The sequence below is a fragment of the Chamaea fasciata genome, unplaced genomic scaffold (assembly GCF_029207755.1).
Source record: "Chamaea fasciata isolate MVZ Bird 193981 ecotype frontalis unplaced genomic scaffold, bChaFas1.0.hap1 SCAF_8, whole genome shotgun sequence".
NCBI classification, from domain to species: domain Eukaryota; kingdom Metazoa; phylum Chordata; class Aves; order Passeriformes; family Sylviidae; genus Chamaea; species Chamaea fasciata.
The window spans coordinates 753,721-769,903 of NW_027094093.1; the positions used below are offsets into that span (position 1 = coordinate 753,721).

The following is a 16,183-nucleotide window of genomic DNA, read 5'->3' on the forward strand; positions in this document are numbered from 1 at the left end:
AGGAGGAGACTTCTCCAGCCTGAGGACGGAGGGAGGGATCAGGGGGTGTCAGCTGTGAGTCAAACTTAGGAAGCATTTCTCCTTACCCTTTTTATGGATGTCACTGTACCTGCTGTGGCAGCCCAGCCACCAGTGCCTGGGACCTCCACAAGCCTCACAGGGAGCCCTGGAGCAGGCAGTGCCCAGCCTTGGGGCTTAGCCTGCTCGCTGGGGCAGGGGGGCTTGGGGCACCTGCCAGCACTTTCCTCTCAGATCCTGGGCCAAGAAAGCTATGCCGGGGGACAGGCATTCCCATCGCATCCCAACCTGCACGAGAGCTGGTCTGGGATCTGCCAGGGGAGTCCCCACCACATGGCACAGCTGAAGCTGTCCTAGGCACAGGGGCATCATGGTGGCACAGTATTTTTGGAGAAGCACTTTCTTCTTTGACTTTCAGGGCTTTCTGTTCAAGCCGCTCAGGAACAGGAGAGGCTTGTTCCTGAGGAGAAACCCACAGGGTCACCCCAGACTGGGAACAACACTTCTCCCCAGGGCCATGCTCATGGTGGAGAGTTGGGAACAGGGTCAAAGCTGTCAAGGCCAGGAGGAAGAGAAGCAGGAGCACAAGCCCTTAGGGTTATCTAGAGATGAGCATTTTCCCACTCTGTAAGATGGCAGGAGAGCCTGAGGACCTCTACAGCAAGGCACCCCAAAGTGGTATTGACCATTTGCTCTTTATGGCCAGAGCTGGAGACAGTCCTGGAGAAGTCCCAGGCCCTGTCAACCCCCCATCACAGTGGGAGCATTAATTGCTATGGAGGGGGGTGGGGAAAGGTGAAATACCTGAGGGCTGACCCCAGTACAGCTGCAACTGTAACTTGCTCCCTAAAGCACAGGAGGGCACCAAAAGCTGCCATTGAATAAAATGTTGATGGCTCCAAAGAGCAAAGAGTCAACAGCAAAAAGCCAGCTTGCACAAAGTGTTTGCACCCAGGCTGGTGGCATGAAGGCAGCAGGAGACTTGCCACACTGAGGGACCATGCAGGGTCCCTCAGGCCAGCTCTGTCACTCTGCCTGTCACCTGACAGCATCTTTGTGGAGACGGTCAGGATGAAACGTTGCAGGTTTGGCTGTCAGAGGTGTCCCAAGTTGAGACAACTCAGAAGAACCACTGATGACAAGTTAAAACTGTGGAGGAGCCTGTCCACTCTACACAGGCAGATACATGAAATAATGACTCTTTGGATAAACAGCATCCAAACCCAGTGGAAAATAATCTGCAGACTGTGCTGAACTGAAACCTCATGAACCCAAAAATCTTGTTTTTCACTCCAAGATGAATTTAAAGAATAAGCTGAGTTGGAAGGGATCCTCAAGGATCATCAAGTCCAACCAGATGCCCAGGCACTGAGGTGTGTGGGCTTTGCTGGGCTGCACTGGCAGCACCAGCAGAGGAGGGCACCACAAGGCAAATTTCCCCAACATCTCAAACCTACTGAAGATGCTCTTCCAGAGAGCAAGCAGGCCCAGGGACAAGTCCTGCTGCCTGACAGTTCAGGAGGATCAGACCCAATCTGGCTTTCCAACACATATCCTCAGGCTGCCACAAGGGACCTCTCCTAGGATTTTGAAAACCAGCCAGCAGCTCCCAGAAACGGGTTGCTGGGAAGGGACCTGTCTTCATGCATCATCTCGGCAGAGTCATTTCCTCTTAGCTTTCTCCCTTCCTCTCTCCCTTTCCCTCACAGGGGATTATGCCAAGCAGAAGAGAAGCTGACCTCCCCCTCCCTGTGAGCAGGGAAAAGCAAACTCTTCTTGGGAGCAGCTCTGCAGAGCTGGAGCAAGCTGGAGGCCAGCTGGCTGTGTCAGGGAAGACTCAACCATCGTGGTATGGCCTGTGCAAGGCGCCTGCTGACTGTACAAGGCCCCGAGCAGCTGCAGCCTGTTCAGACCCCGTGCGCCCCAGGGAGCTCCTCCCACCCTGCTGGGGACACCAGTCCACGCCTGGAACGCAGCCTGGCCCCCCAGGGCTGTCATCAGGCACCATGTCCCAGGAGCATCTGACCAGATCGCTGGACTGGAGCAGTGTCCAGCTTCCAAAGTGTTTTAAATCATTGTCTTTTCCAGGTCTCTGGTGCTAAACCATGGCCAACAGCCAGCAGTGTCTCCAGGACAGTAAATAGCCATTTCCTTGGAAGAGTGTGGGCTAGTTTCGCAGGAAAAAAATTCCAGTCCCAAGTCACTGGGCCTAGCAGCATGCCATCGTGTCTCAAAATCCAGCAACACATGCCTGTGAAGGATGTCCCCATTCCCTTACTCTTCAGATGAGGCCAGGGAAATTAAAGCCTATGACTCTGTCCCCCCTGACAGGAGCAGGGGACCTCTTCTATCCATCAGCCTCCCTCTGGAGTGCCATGAAGATGGGCAAGGGAAGCCCCTCCAGGGTGCCTAAGTGCCCCAGGGATTCAGTGTTCCCCTTCCCCAGTCCCAGACCACGGCACTGCACTAAACTTTCAGTCCAATTCCAGACCAAACTAGGTGCTGAAAAAAAAAGAAAAGTGCACTTGGGACAGAATTTTTGCTTTTTGTCCTTCCAGAGATTGAGAAAAGAATGAGCTTGCTCTGTTTTTCTGATATTAACTCTTCCATATAACCTTTTCTTCTCTTTAATCAAATTCACTTGGAAATGGAAAATTGTGCTTCCATAGGAAACATGGAAAGCAGCAGAAATTAATTCCCATGCGAATAAACAGGATTGAACGCATCAGTACATCCAGAACCAAAGGGTGCTTTGGAAAGCAGGGAAGGACCAAGTGCCAGGTTGCAGCTGGGGCTACTTTGTCCCCCCAAATGGTGCTGGGAGATGCCCCAGTTAGAGAACACCGAAATTTCCCTGGCTGTAACCACACAAAGCAACACCGTGCCTTGCCAGCTGCCTGAGTCATCTTTGTCACCTGCCCCCCACTGCTGGGAACGTGGGCACCAGTGGTGGAAAAGTTTGGGATGATGGATGTTTCCATGTGTCTGGTTACCAGGGGCTGCACCTCCCCAGACTGGCTGTAGGACCCCAAATTGTCTGTCCCAGCCTCCATCCCAGTGTACCCTCCCATCTCCATGCTCAGCCCTGCGTCACAGGAGCAGCTGTGCTGTGTGCCCAGCACTGTACCAACCACAAACCCTACCACAAAGAATGTGGCTTGTGGTGCTTATGCATATGATAATTCAGCTTTCCCACAGCGGATGTCTGCAGGAGAAGGCAGTGGAAAACCCCCTCTGCGCAGGAAAACATCCCCTCTCCCAGAGGTGCCTTGGGAGAATCTCACCGTGGCAGAGCAGGCCTAGGCAGCACCAGAGGGGGGTCTGACATCCACCCACCTGCAAGAGCACCCAGTGGAAGAGACAACCCACCTTCCAAATCCCTTGATAGTCCTACGAAGCGGCCCCTTGGCACCCTTTCCTTGCCAAGGGCTCGAAGCCACCCCAGAAGATGCAGCCCACTTGGGACATGGTGCTTCTCTGAACCGCTGACCTGGCACAAACTTCCCTGCTGTGCTGTTTGCCAGCTGTGTCCAAACTGGCTGGGGGGAGCCTTCCCTCCCTTCCAGCACCATTTGGGGCTATACTCTTCCTTTCCCAAACCACCTCAGGGAGTCACCACCGCTCCAGCGGCGATTTCCAGCTCCCATCCATCCAGCACATACAGGGTGTGTGTCCCCCTCCAGCCCACCCTGCAGACCCCTTCCATGCTGGCACAGCCAGGACACAGCACATCTCCAGCAGCAAATCCACGTCCCCACACCCAGAATGGTGCATGCTTGGGTTAATAGTTTCCCCATTACTTCATTCTGGCCTCTGTTCTTATGGAAAAAACCAAACCATCTGGTAATAATATTTCCCTAATAGCTGTCTGGGTCTGTGGGAAAGCTTGGCTCAGCTTCTTAGGGAAGATGAGAGGGTCGAATGAGAGAGGAAGTTGTGGATACGACGTGGGAGCTGGAGGAGAGGAGGTAACGCTTTCAGGATCCTTTTCCTGGGCCACCCCAGTGCTTGCAGGGATCCTTGACTTGCAGGGGAGCCATGGGATGCCAGGACATCACACATTTGGGATGCCCCACAGTGAAAGAGTCTCACTCTCTTCCTCTGTCCCACAGTGGAGGCTGGAAGGTGGGCAGCAAAATTCACTTCCAGGGCTTCCCCCCCGCCTCCATTTTACACTCAGAAAATAGAAACACCCCAAGGCATGGGGTCTGGGGAGTTGGGAGCATCACCATTTGGGAACAGAACTGGCTCAAACCAGAAAGATCAGCAGCACCTGCACTGTCTTCCTGTTCTTGGAGAAAAGGCAGCATCCTGGGACATGCCACCTTCAACCCTGGGGATGTCACTGGAGGGATAGGGGACAGAAAAACCTCCTCTCGTAGAGCACATTCAGGAAAAACAGGTGGAAAAACACGCACTAACCCCACCAGCAGCTGAGCAGGAAATATCTTCCATTCTTCCTTGATAACGGGCAATTCCTAGGGAGCGGAGCGTGCCTGCCAGGCTGGGCACATGTTCCCTGGGGGAGGGAGGCCCCCGGCGCTCTAGGAACAGGCAAGCAGCCGCCAGACACAGCCCTGCCTCCATCTGGTGGGACTGCAAGTGCTGGTTCCACCCAGCCCCACACTCCCAGAGCCCAGCCTGCATCAAAAAACCACGATGGGATGAGCCACACGGGTTGAAAACCTGCTTTTCCTCTGCCGTGGATTGCAGCCCCCATCTCTGCATCCATGTGCATGCAGGCATCAAACCCCAAAGCCTTGGGAAGGACAGAGAAAGCCTCTTCCTTGTTGGCTGCCCTCTGCATATCTCAGCTGGCTTCCTGGCACACTGCAGCACAGAGCCAGCCCTATTCTTTCCATCGTTTTCCACAGGGATGATCCACCCCAGCCCAGGAGCTTGCAGTGTCTATCAAACTCCCAGAGGTTCCCAGTAGCCCCTTCCCAGGCTTTTTCTGTTCCCATTTTATTAAGCATGCATGTTCATACTTGTTATTTTTACCACCCAAGCAGCTGTCCAGGCTCTGGGTGTGGCTGTGCCCTTCCAGAGCAGTGCTGGGATGCAGCAAGGCATGCAGCCCAGGTCCCTCCACACCAGATCCAGCTGCAGCCTTTTCCTGGAGAGGTGAAAGAAGTCAGCCACCCTTCCTGGCAAGGATGCCTTCCCAACCCACTCCAAGGAATGCCAAGCATCTTCCTTGGATCTTTCACAGACAGTGAGGAGCAAAAGCAAACCATCCAGCCACGGAGAAGGGGGAATGGCTTTACACTGAAAGTAGTTTTTTGTTGGATATATGGAAGGAATCCTTCCCTGTGAGGGTGGTGAGGCCTTGGCATACATTACCCAGAGAAGCTGTGGATGCTTTTGGATCTCTGGAAGGGTCCAAGGGTGGACTGGATGGGGCATAGAGCACCCTGGGATAGTAGAAAGTGTCCCTGCCCACGGCAGGGAGGTGGAATGAGATGGTTTTAAGGTCCCTTCTAATCCAAACCACCATGTGGTTCTAGAATTGCTCTCCTCAACCCTATTTCCTCTGCTCCGTGCAGCAGATCCCAGCACAAGCTGCAGCCAGGGGAATCCCAGCAGGGTGTAAAGATAAGCATCTCTCCCGTACAACTTTATTATTTTTTAAAGGCACAGCCAAAGGTAAACAGGCTGTTTTAATCTCCAAACACTCACTCTCTCAAGTGGAAGTCATGGAGACGCAGCCAGCACTAAAGGCTGGATGAAATTGATGGGGCTGTGGGGCCTATGCACCCCTAAATGCCTTCAGTGAGGCACAGAAACTTCCTCTTGCAGCTGATGAGTCCTGCAGAGCTTAAGCCAGTGCATGCAGGTGCTTCACATCCCTCTGCATCCCACCTCTCCAGCCTAGGCAGGGATTCAAGCCCTGTGCTGGGGCAGGTGGACACAATAACCATTGGGGGTGTTTGCACACACAGCCCCACTGACACCTTCCTCAGGGCTGCTCCCACCTGGGGCTGGCTCTGGCTCTGGGAATGCCTCCCAGCTCAGCAAAGGCCACAGAAGGTGCTTCATGGACAGCCCAGGTCTTGCAGGGAGGTGGGAAAGGAGTCCTGAGCCATGTTTCCCAGAGCATTGCTCTCAATCGGTGACACCCTGCTTTGGGGTGGTCTCCATGACGCTGCTACTCTGGGAATGGGATGGGAACAGCAACAGGGGCTTTTCTCCAAGTGTAAACATTCAACCAACTCCTGGGCAGGAGAAACCCAGAAAACCTGGGTTTTAGTCAAAAGTGGGTGCCAGACCTGGAGCTGAATATTGTCGTTTGCTTTGTGGCTTGTCAGGGAGCAGGGCTGGGCACTCCAGCCAAGGGCATGTCAGGGGTGGCACAAAAAAGGGGAGAATGTCTTCCAGGTTCCACAGAGATTTGGGGCTGCTGCTCCCTGGGGTTGAGCAAGAGTGTAGAGAAGGGTGAACTGCCCTGCCTTCCTGCCCCTTCACAGGGCCAAATGGGAGCAGGGGTGAGATGCACTCAGTAAATATAATTCCAGATGGAGAAAAAAAATGTTAATATGGCTTTTTTGCCTTTGTTTCCACATAGGGCAGAGGTCTGGGCAGGCAGTGCTGGCCTCTCCTGGATGTGTGTCAAGCCCAGGGCTGGATGGGCTGGAGATGGAGACCCTCACTGCACCAGGACAACATGCAGAGCTGGGGCAGCGTTCTGGTTTCTCTTCTCGAGTAGAAAGGAATCATCCCAGAGAAAAAACATGCCCCAATGTGTCCAAAAATAGCACCTTGGCTGCTCCAAGGTCCAGCAGGGCTGGCACGTGGTGGGCTGGTGGGGTGTGTTTGAGAGCTGGCATTGCATGGGGCGGGATGGGGAGCCTGCATCCCATCCGAACTGCGGGCAGCCCCCAGACTGCTGGGCTGATCCTGGGGCCCGGCAGTGACTCACGCTTGCTATAAACACGTCTCCCGATGGATAATGAATCCCGGTCGTCGCCGCCTTTCAGGAACGCTCTGGATTCTCTTTGCAGTGCTCCCCCTGTCCCATTCCCCCTCCCTCCTGGCAGCCCTGCTCCCATGTGGGATCATTTCCTGATGCTGAGTGGAGCCAGGGCTGTGAGGCCCATTTTCCAAACCACTGTTTGCTTCACGGGCTGAGTTTCCCCATTAACAATTCGGGGGGCCCCTGAGGCTTCTGTGCTACGGGGGCACCCCCCAGCAGCCCACCCCTCTCCCTGTGGGTGCCCCATTGCCCAAACCACAGCTCCCCAGCCTCATCCCACTCACCACGGAGGGCGCCTCAAGCAACAGTAGCTTTATTGCAATGACACAGATAAGCCACGAAATACATCGCAAAGTGGCAGGGGCGTGAGGGGCGATGAGGAAGCGCAGAGGGGCTGTGGGAAGCGCTGGCTCGCAATGGGTACCGCCGCACGCTGGCTGCAAGCTGCTGTCCTCCTGAGAGCTGCTGCCCCAGCCCCCCGAGCTTGCTGCTGCCCTGGCCAAGGGAGCGGGGCCTGGGCAACCATGGGCAGGGAGGTTCGGGCAGCAGTCCCAAGGGCGCCACAAAGGAGCAGGAGAAGCTCGCGGGAAGCCGGCAGCGTCTTCGGAGGGGGCTCAAGCATCAGCCGCTGGCACCAGGTCAGGCGGTGAAGGTGTTCCTCCCATGGGGGTCAGGGTCTGCAGAGCTGGGGGGGCAAGCAAGGGAGATGGTCAGGGCTCAGCCAAGGCTCTGGTACTGCTGCCTCCTGGCCTCTCAGGCTACATGAACGTGAGGCTGCTTCAACACCTCGAGCAATTCTCCAGCGTGATGTTGAAATCACCCACACCCCAAAAAGCCAAGCTGGAGGAGCTCTGCTGCATCATAACAAACCTTTTTTTTCCATGGGAGCTCACACCAAGCACATGGAGCATGAGCCGGGCTGCCAGGTGAGCCCAGGTGGTTGCCCAGCATGCTGCATTTGCCTCATGGGCTCTCACTGAGGGCTGAGAGCAGTTTTTTGGGAGCTTCAGAGAAGCCATCTGAACACACTGAGGCTGTTTCCGGGCTGAGGATCTGCCCTTTCTCTGCCCTACAAACCCACGGCTGCAGGGATGGTGACTGTGGAGAGCTGGTTCTGCTGGACCCCATCAGCAAGATTTGAGGGTGATGGGCCAGGGCACTGCTGTGCTAGGGGCGATGGGCAGCTGCGAGAGGAGCACTGGGAAAGGGTGCACATCCCCCACAACCTCTGCCTGGCACTGCACTGCACCACCCTGTGCCTCTGGAAATCACGTATCAGCCCAAAATATGTGGATGGGAGGTCTACTTACAGAAAGAATAAATTTTAGTTTGCAACTGAAAATTTGTTTTAAGCATAGAGCTGGCGATTTCTCTGGGTTTGCATTTTTAACTGGCTTTTTACTGACAGTTCCTCTGCAGCGCTCCTGTAAGAGATGTGGGAGGATGGCTGCATGCTTGGTAGCACAGAGCAGCATCCCTTGGGAGAACCACACCAGCAGCTGCAGCAGCAGCCTCAGGTTACATGACTGCAATGTCCTCCTACCAAAAAATTCTCCAAACTGCTGACTGCTTCTGGGTGAGCAAATCATGGCTTGCTCCCATTTGCACTGGGAAATCCTGTTGGATATCTGTTGTGGTTTGATCCCAAGCTGTGCACGCAATCCTTAGTTCAGGAGCGATGCCGCCCCGTCCCTCAGTGCTCTGTGTGCCTGGCCATGCTCCCAGCTTGCTGCTGATCCATCAGCACTGTGCCCACGCTTCCACAGAGCATTTCACAGCCCCGCCAGGCCCATGCTCCCGTGGGGCATCCTGTGCCACCCGGTCCCATCGGTCACAAGAAAACCTGGAGAAGCTCCTCTGCCAAGTGCCACTCATCCCATTCGATCCAGACACAAATGCTCTCAGACACAGGCTTTCTCCAAGGACAAATAGGGATGCTGCCTGCAGGGAAGCAGGACACAGCACTCCAAGTGTGCTTCAAACATTCCAGTCCTCATGCACATCCCAGCCTATACTTTCAGGATCAAAGCAGTTCCTTCTGGAAACAGCACGTGTGTCCTACATCAGCCACAGGCCACGGTTCAGCATGGGGCTCACACCCAAAGCCTCCTCCTGCTGCTCCATCCTCATTCCCATCTCCTGGCTGGTTTTGTTCTCCATGTGCAGAGTGGGCTTGATCATAATTTCTGGGAAGAGACATGACTGCGGTTAAACTGCTTAAACACAAATGCGGGAATCAAGAGCCAGTCTGGCTTTGCACTTGGCTGTATTTGGTCTGTGGGATGCTTTTGGAGTGATCTGCAATCTCATCTTCCTCTTTGCAGGACAAGGGTGCTGGGGCAGAGTGGGAGGGGGCCGCACATCTGGAGGGGAGGGAGTTGCATATCTGGTACATTCAGTACTTCCTAAAAGTCACTGCCACGTTACCCTTTGGACAGGGGCCTGGGGCTCTCGCTGCACAGCAGATCAGGATCTGCAGCTGCATTCCTTTTGAAGGGAAAACAAAAATATCCCTCTCAGCAGAGTCCCAGCTCCCTGTAACATCCAGCACGGGAGCAGGGGTATTGCATGGAGACTGTGACCTTTCTGCAAGTCATTCCAGCAGCTCCTGCTGCCAGCCAAGGCACAGAGCAGCCAGCTTGGGAATGCCTCCCTGGGGACCACAGGGATGGAGGCCCCTAGGACCTCTCCAGCAAAACCTTGTCCTTCTGCCAGCCCGAGTGGGCTCGGGCCGGCATAAAGGGGTGGCTTGTGCCACCCATGGCCAAAGGAGATGCTGGCCAGACATCCTTGCTCATATGGGCTGGCTCCGTGAAGGTCCCAGCACCGACGGGACCACCCCTGCAGAGGGACACGGCGCCAGCCACCCCCTCGCGAGATGTCACTGCCCGTCACCAGTGTCAGGGACACACACGCAAAAGCCCACTTCCTTTCCAGCAGCGCGGGATGTCCTCTGCACGCATAGGAGGAGCGGCTGGAAGCACCGGACATCCCAGTGCCGCCCACATCTCGGCGTGGCTGTGGATGCATCCACGAAAAGCTGGGCAATGGGGACATCTAGTGACCAGCCGGAGGCGCCCAGGGCTGAGGACCGGGTACGCCTCCGGGGCGGGGGACTGCAGCCAGGCAGGGCATGGGGCGATGCCATCCATCGCTGTGACCAAGGAGAAAATGGGATGAAGCATTCATCCCTGCCACACCACGCAGAAGTCCTCCAGAAACTCCACCTTTGCCCGCACCGGAGGCAGGAAATTACCCTTGCTAATGAAGCATAAACCGGGAATTAGCATAATTAAAAGTGACTAGTATGGATACAATAACAATCGCCGGAATAACAGCTCAAAGAGACTATGAAATTTAAAGAGTCTCCCTGGTGAAAGTCACTTTCCCTTAGGAGAAATGGTCTATTTTTTTCGGCCTTATTTTGTACTAGATTTGCAAATACAGTCTTGGCGAGGAAAAAAAAAGTACAATGCAATACTCCAAACAATTTTGGGAGCACGACAAGGATATGCAGGGGGAGTGGAGACCTTCAGCTGAGGCCAAGGGGCTGAGCACCGACCTCAACTGGCCCCACTAATGGAGACCCCAACACTCCAGGGGGAGGGGGAGGCATTGGACCAATACTTTCCAGTCAAAGTCAAAATATCCCCCTAAATAACTCATCCCTAAAGAGACTGACTGAGTTGGTTGCTTCCAGAAACGTTGAATCATTCCGGCTGGATAACTTTGCATAGTTTTGGGAGAGAAAAGCAATGTATTAAAGCTATTCTGTTGATTAACTGGGACATTCACCTTGTACTGAATATTCACTCCAATATATTAGAGATTTTTCCCAGTGGAATGGCTGTGGATGCATCATCACAGTATTTTTAAGTTCATCCAAAATGGAAACCCAAGACCTGTCACAAATCAAAGCAAAACACTGAGGCTCCTTCCAAAGAAAACGGCAAATCTCCTTTTGAGTCATCCCAAAGAAATCAAAGCTGAGTTTGATACATTCCTTGTGATTTTGCTGTTATCCTTGGTGTCATCAACATGCTCCCAGAAGATGCTGCAATGGTTTTCAACACCTCTTTCTCCAAACCTCGCTCAAGCCCAGATGATGATGGGTAAGCTGATTCTCACATAACGCTGCAGTTCCATCTTTTTTTTTTTTTTATAACTTTTTAAATGTGCAAAATAACCTTGGCGATGTGACCCCAAAGAAAATTGTGAAGTCAAAGGGAATGCCAGAAGGAGGGATGCTTCGGGTTGCCCAGTGCAGGATCAGGAGATGGACTTGATGATCCTTGTGGATCCCTTCCAGCCGAGGACATTCTGTGATTCCATGACTGTGTAGTGCTCCTGTGAGGTGACCCAGGTGACTGCTACTGCTTGGACCAACCCTTGTTCCCCTGTGGCCACATCCAGCATTCCCTGGAACACTCCCATGAGCACAGACCCTTGTGGCAGCACAAGCCTTGACATGACGTCTCCGACACTTGCCTGATGCCAGAGCAATGCTCATATCCAGCCTCTTCTCCCTCACCATCCCGGGGTGGCTTTTCCACAGCCTGGCTGGGTGATGGTTGCCTGGAAGAAGGCTGGGATGGAGATGGTATCCAGAGGGGGGTGTTATCCATGAGTTTGCTGGCAGATGGATGGGTGCAGAGGTATTGCTGCAGTCTGCTCCCCCTCTCCAGCAGCCTCTGAGCTCAGCTGCATCTGGCAGACACAATCTGGCATTTGCTATTTTGGGCAGGGCTGTCTCAGCGGAGGTGGGGAATGGCACAGGGAGCACACGCAGAAAGCAGAGGAATTCAGGGCAGCCGTGACCTGCAGGCACTGTACAAAGCCATTTCCGTGTCCAGGATGCTGTCACACTCCCCAGCCTTCCCCAGGTATCCGAATCCCAGAGCCTTGTTGGCCTGAGATGGATTTCTCAGTCTCGGGCAACGTGATTCTGCTGCTGCTGTGCCTCCATCACCTCGTGAAGAAACTCTTCTGGTGCTCCAGCTTTCCTGCAGCCCCACGGAAGAGCAGAGAATGGCAGGATGGGCTGGCTTCCTCCATGCAACATCCCTCTCCGAGGATGCAGCACCCCAGGCTGTCATAGAGGCTGGTGGCAGTGGCATGTGGAGCTTTTGCTGTGGCTCACGCCCCAGGCCACCGGGGTGGTTATTTTCACTGGGTCTCAGACACAGATATTTCATTCTTCCAACAGAAAAAAACACTTAGTCTAAAACAGAGTGAGGAACAGGAGAAGATGAGGAGTGCCCCTTGCCCACAGCTGACTCGCCACCTTGGCAGGTGGTTCTATGCTTTGCTGGCCAGTCAGTGACTCGGAGGAGGCCTCGTTTTGTGCCTGCCTCCCTCCATCCTCAGCATCAGCATACACACACGGGGGAGGTGCCAGGAAAGGCTGCCAGCTCCATCTGAGCCCCTCACCACTCCCCACAGCACCCGTGCTCCTCTGGATGGACTACCAGGAGATACTCTTGAGCCTGTGGGGCCGCTGGGTCATCCAAAAGGCACAGCTGAACCCAAAGTGCCAGGGAGAGAAGGCCAAGGTGTTTAGAGAGAGGCAGCAAAGCACCTTACGGAGGATCTGGGAGCACCCTCAACCACAGAAGCTTGGAATGCTCTGGAGAGCTGAGCGTGCCCAGGTTTTGGGACAACTGGGCAGAGCAAACCCTGATGGCTCAGCGGCACCTCCTCCTTTCTGGGTTCCTGGGCTGTGCTTTCATCCCTACCAGCTCCCTGCTGGAACCCACAAGCTCCTGCCCATCCTTGGCTCCACTGATGCATTGGCATCACCTGGGATCCCTGACACAGCCTGCATGAGTGCTGAGCAGGCAGTGCTGAAGACTGGAGTGGCCCAGCATCCTGGCAGGAGAAGGGTGGGAAGCTGTCAGTGGTGCCTGCTGGTACTGACAGTCAAAGAGAGGAAAAGACCAGGAAGTCTTGGGGCTCACCTGGAAAAACAATGTGCTTCCCATGTGGTACACTGCAAAAATGTACTGTGTGGCTGCTTCAGCTGTCTGGGGACATGGTGTATCATAGTCCCCTCATTTGCAATCCAGGAAAAGGGACAGTCAGGAATTAACAGATGGAAAACGTATGTTCCCCTGTTGGAGAGGTAGGAGAGAGAAGAAAAGCCTGGAAGCAGAAGGCAAGGCTGGGCAGAGAGGGTCTTGAGGAAAGGTGTGGGGTACAGACATGGCAGATCTGTCCAGACAAGGGGGCAGTGAGAGATGGTGGTTGTCACACCGTAACTTATAAATTAATCCCAGGAAAACCAAAGGATTATGCAAGCCAAATATTCTCCCTCTGGAAAAAAGGAAAACAGAAAGCATGGAATCACTCAGATAGTGCATTGGTCATGGGGACCTTATCTAAAAAAATGAAACAAACAAAAAAATTATGATGGCAATGACAAATAATAATAGTATTAATAATAACAATGATAATAACAAAAAAATTGAGAACTCTTGCATACAACTCCCATCTTCCCTCCAAGCAACTAAAAAGGTGTGGAAGGATGCAGAGGGAAGGATGGGGCTGGCATTGTCAGGGCGACCCAGGAGAAGAAGAGTCGGAGCCCATCAGTACCAGAGCTGCACAGACATTTATTGAACATAAACAGTGACAAACACAGCCTGCTCACAGAGCGTCCTGAGCTATCGTCCAAAGGTTTTGCTTGTGGGGGATTGCCAAAAGAGTGCTTTCAAAGGCCCCTGGGGGTGTGAATCCCATACAGCTGAGTTATTCCTACTTCCAGGTGCCCGTTAGTTTAAAAAAAAGAGCATTTGTGTGTAAATGTGTGTGTGCGTGTGTGTGTGTGTATGTGTGTGTGTGATTGCCTTGGTTTAGTAGGAAAAAGGGCTTGTCTGGACCATGCCATGTTCCAAAAGAGAAGCCTGCGGGTTGAACCCATATTTGGCTTCTGCTTCCCAAATAACACCAGGTGAAAAGTATGCCCTTACCCTGAGGGCAGGGGCATGAGGTGGTGAAGGTGAGCCAGGGCAAGTAAGGGGGAGCACCAGAGGAAGGAGGGTGAGAAAAGTTAAGTCATCTGAAGTACGCACAGCTCTGGGTGGCATCACATATGTCCATAGGCTACAGAAAGTACCGCCAATGTCAACTCAAACGTGTAGGTAGCTACGCTAGACTGACACAAGAGACCCCGCCAGCTCTTGAAGTCCCGTCAGTGAGAGAAAGAAACCAACACCCCCCCTCCCCCCTCCCTCGTCCCCAAAAAGCAGATGAAGAATTAACACCATAATGCTGAAAACAAGGACCATAACCAAAGAGTTTGGGAGCAGCCTCGGGAGCACAGAGTAAAGAGCTCGTAAAGAAATGTTCCAGTGTGTGCATATGCGCGGGCATGTTTATATATATATATATATATATATTTGTTAGTAAAGAAAAGAGTATCTGTGGAAGCAAAGGGAAGACGGTAAATGTCTGTACAGGCAGTACAGGCTGGGTGGAGTGCCGGTGGCTGGAGAGGGTCGGGTGGTGCGGAGTGGAGGATGGTGGGTGGAAATTAGAGTGCGCCCATTCCAGTGACCTCAGACGTCAGCCTAGAATAGACAGGGGCAGAGAGAGGGGTGGGGAGGAGACAAAAAACAAGTGCTTAATCACCGGAGCAGAAAAGAAAACGAAGACCCTCCGGGCAGCGCTCCTCCTCTTGCCCAGACCCCGCATAGACGGAGTGGGCGGAGCATCACTGGGTGGCCTGGGGGTCCCCCGTGGAGGGCACGGGGGGCTGGAGCACACAGCCAGCGTAATGGCTGGCTGCCTTCCCCTCTCTTTGCTGCGGCCAGGTGGTGTCCTTTAGTGTCACCGCGTCGTGGCAGGGGTGTCACCCACCAGAGGCGCTGGCAGGGGTCATCCCAGAGCACAACTACTCTTCCAGCAGCATCCCTCCCGCAGGGGACAGGCAGCTGTGCCACCTGCCCTGACTGCTTCGTTTTGCTCTGGTTTGTAAACTATGGGAGAGGAGAGCCCCATCCTGCTGCCCCACCAGGTGACCTCTGCACAGGGGGCAGCTCAGCCAGCCTTTCCCAGCAACTAAGAGCCGCTTCTTTTTCTTTTCCTTCTCTCTCCTGTCTCAGGGCGAGGGAGGGGGAGGGGGGGGGTGGCAAGGATCTGCGGGGAAGCCACTCAGCCATGCCCGCGGGCGGGGGCCTGGCCCCGTCCCTCACCCGAGCAGGTGAAGCGGTGCCACGGGCATGGGCAGCGGGGCAGGATGGGATGGCGGGGGTCTGCTGCGGGTCGGGGCTCGGGTGGGTTAGGTGCAAGGAGGAGAAAGCAAATACAGACCTCGCCGGTGCTCCCAGCCCACACCCCAACAAGCGTCAGAGTCGCCAGCAGCAGCCCCCCATCCTCGGGGCCCTGCCAGCAGCCTCCCTCCTGCGCGCATCCGCGGCTGGCGGCGGGTTGGCACGGCATCAGTCCTGTCTAGGTGGATGGGCCCGTCTGAGTTGCGCTGCCGGGCGGGTGCAAAGCTAGCAGGAAGGTGCCGCATCCCCTTAAACTCGCTCCCCAGGAGTTCACAGACACAGGCAAACAGGTCTGAGTTAGCACCCTCGACAGAGCTCGCTGCCTGCACGGAACAGGTCCCCAGCTCATTTGTGCAGCTATGCCTCCCCTGCACGCTCCCCTCGCAGGCTCTCACCAGCCTCCGGCCCCCAGGGCACGGGCTGCGTCTCCGCCCAGCCGGCGGCAGTGCTGGGAACCCTCGGCCCCTGTGAAGTCCTGCAGTGCCAAGCTTCTCATGATGAAAAGGAAGCAGTCAGGCCGTTCCCATGTCTTGCGTTTATTGGACTGATTGTTTTCAGTGAATGGAGGAAAGCCTTTGGGAGGCCTGGAAGCACGTGGAAGAGGCAGTAAGCGATGCTGGGATCCCAGCAAGCAGGTCCCAAGTGATGCCTCCCTGCCACTGGCTCAGCTCTGTTCCTGTCCCCGTCCCCCACCTGCTCCACAGACAAAGGTAGTGGCAACTTTGCCCACTCACGAGCAAAATCCTTGAGCGAGGGTGGCGGGAGGGCAGGTGCCTGGCACGGCCTGCAGCCACTCCGCCAGCAGCGTGGTGGCTCCTGGCCCCCAGCCAAAGTGCCAGATGGGGGGAGATGTCCTGCTGGAGATGTCTGCTCCCTGCTCAGAGGTCTCAGCAAGACACCATCCATCCCAGCCGGCCTTGGG

General features: G+C 54.6%; 1 protein-coding gene across 18 annotated transcripts in view; it reads right to left on the reverse strand.

Annotated features, from left to right (window-relative positions):
- Nucleotides 1-7,316: 7,316 nt before the first annotated feature.
- PCBP3 (poly(rC) binding protein 3) overlaps nt 7,317-16,183 on the reverse strand; it is a 52,285-nt gene continuing 43,418 nt past the window's right edge. For 11 of the 18 annotated variants that reach the window (XM_066189341.1, XM_066189327.1, XM_066189337.1 and 8 more), the window contains one exon: nt 7,317-7,676. In XM_066189341.1, the coding sequence (XP_066045438.1) occupies nt 7,631-7,676 (46 nt within the window). In that variant the 3' untranslated portion in view covers nt 7,317-7,630. Of the gene's footprint in view, nt 7,677-13,582; nt 14,560-16,183 lie in introns of those variants that run through there. The other 7 variants (XM_066189333.1, XM_066189332.1, XM_066189340.1 and 4 more) reach the window with 1 other exon arrangement.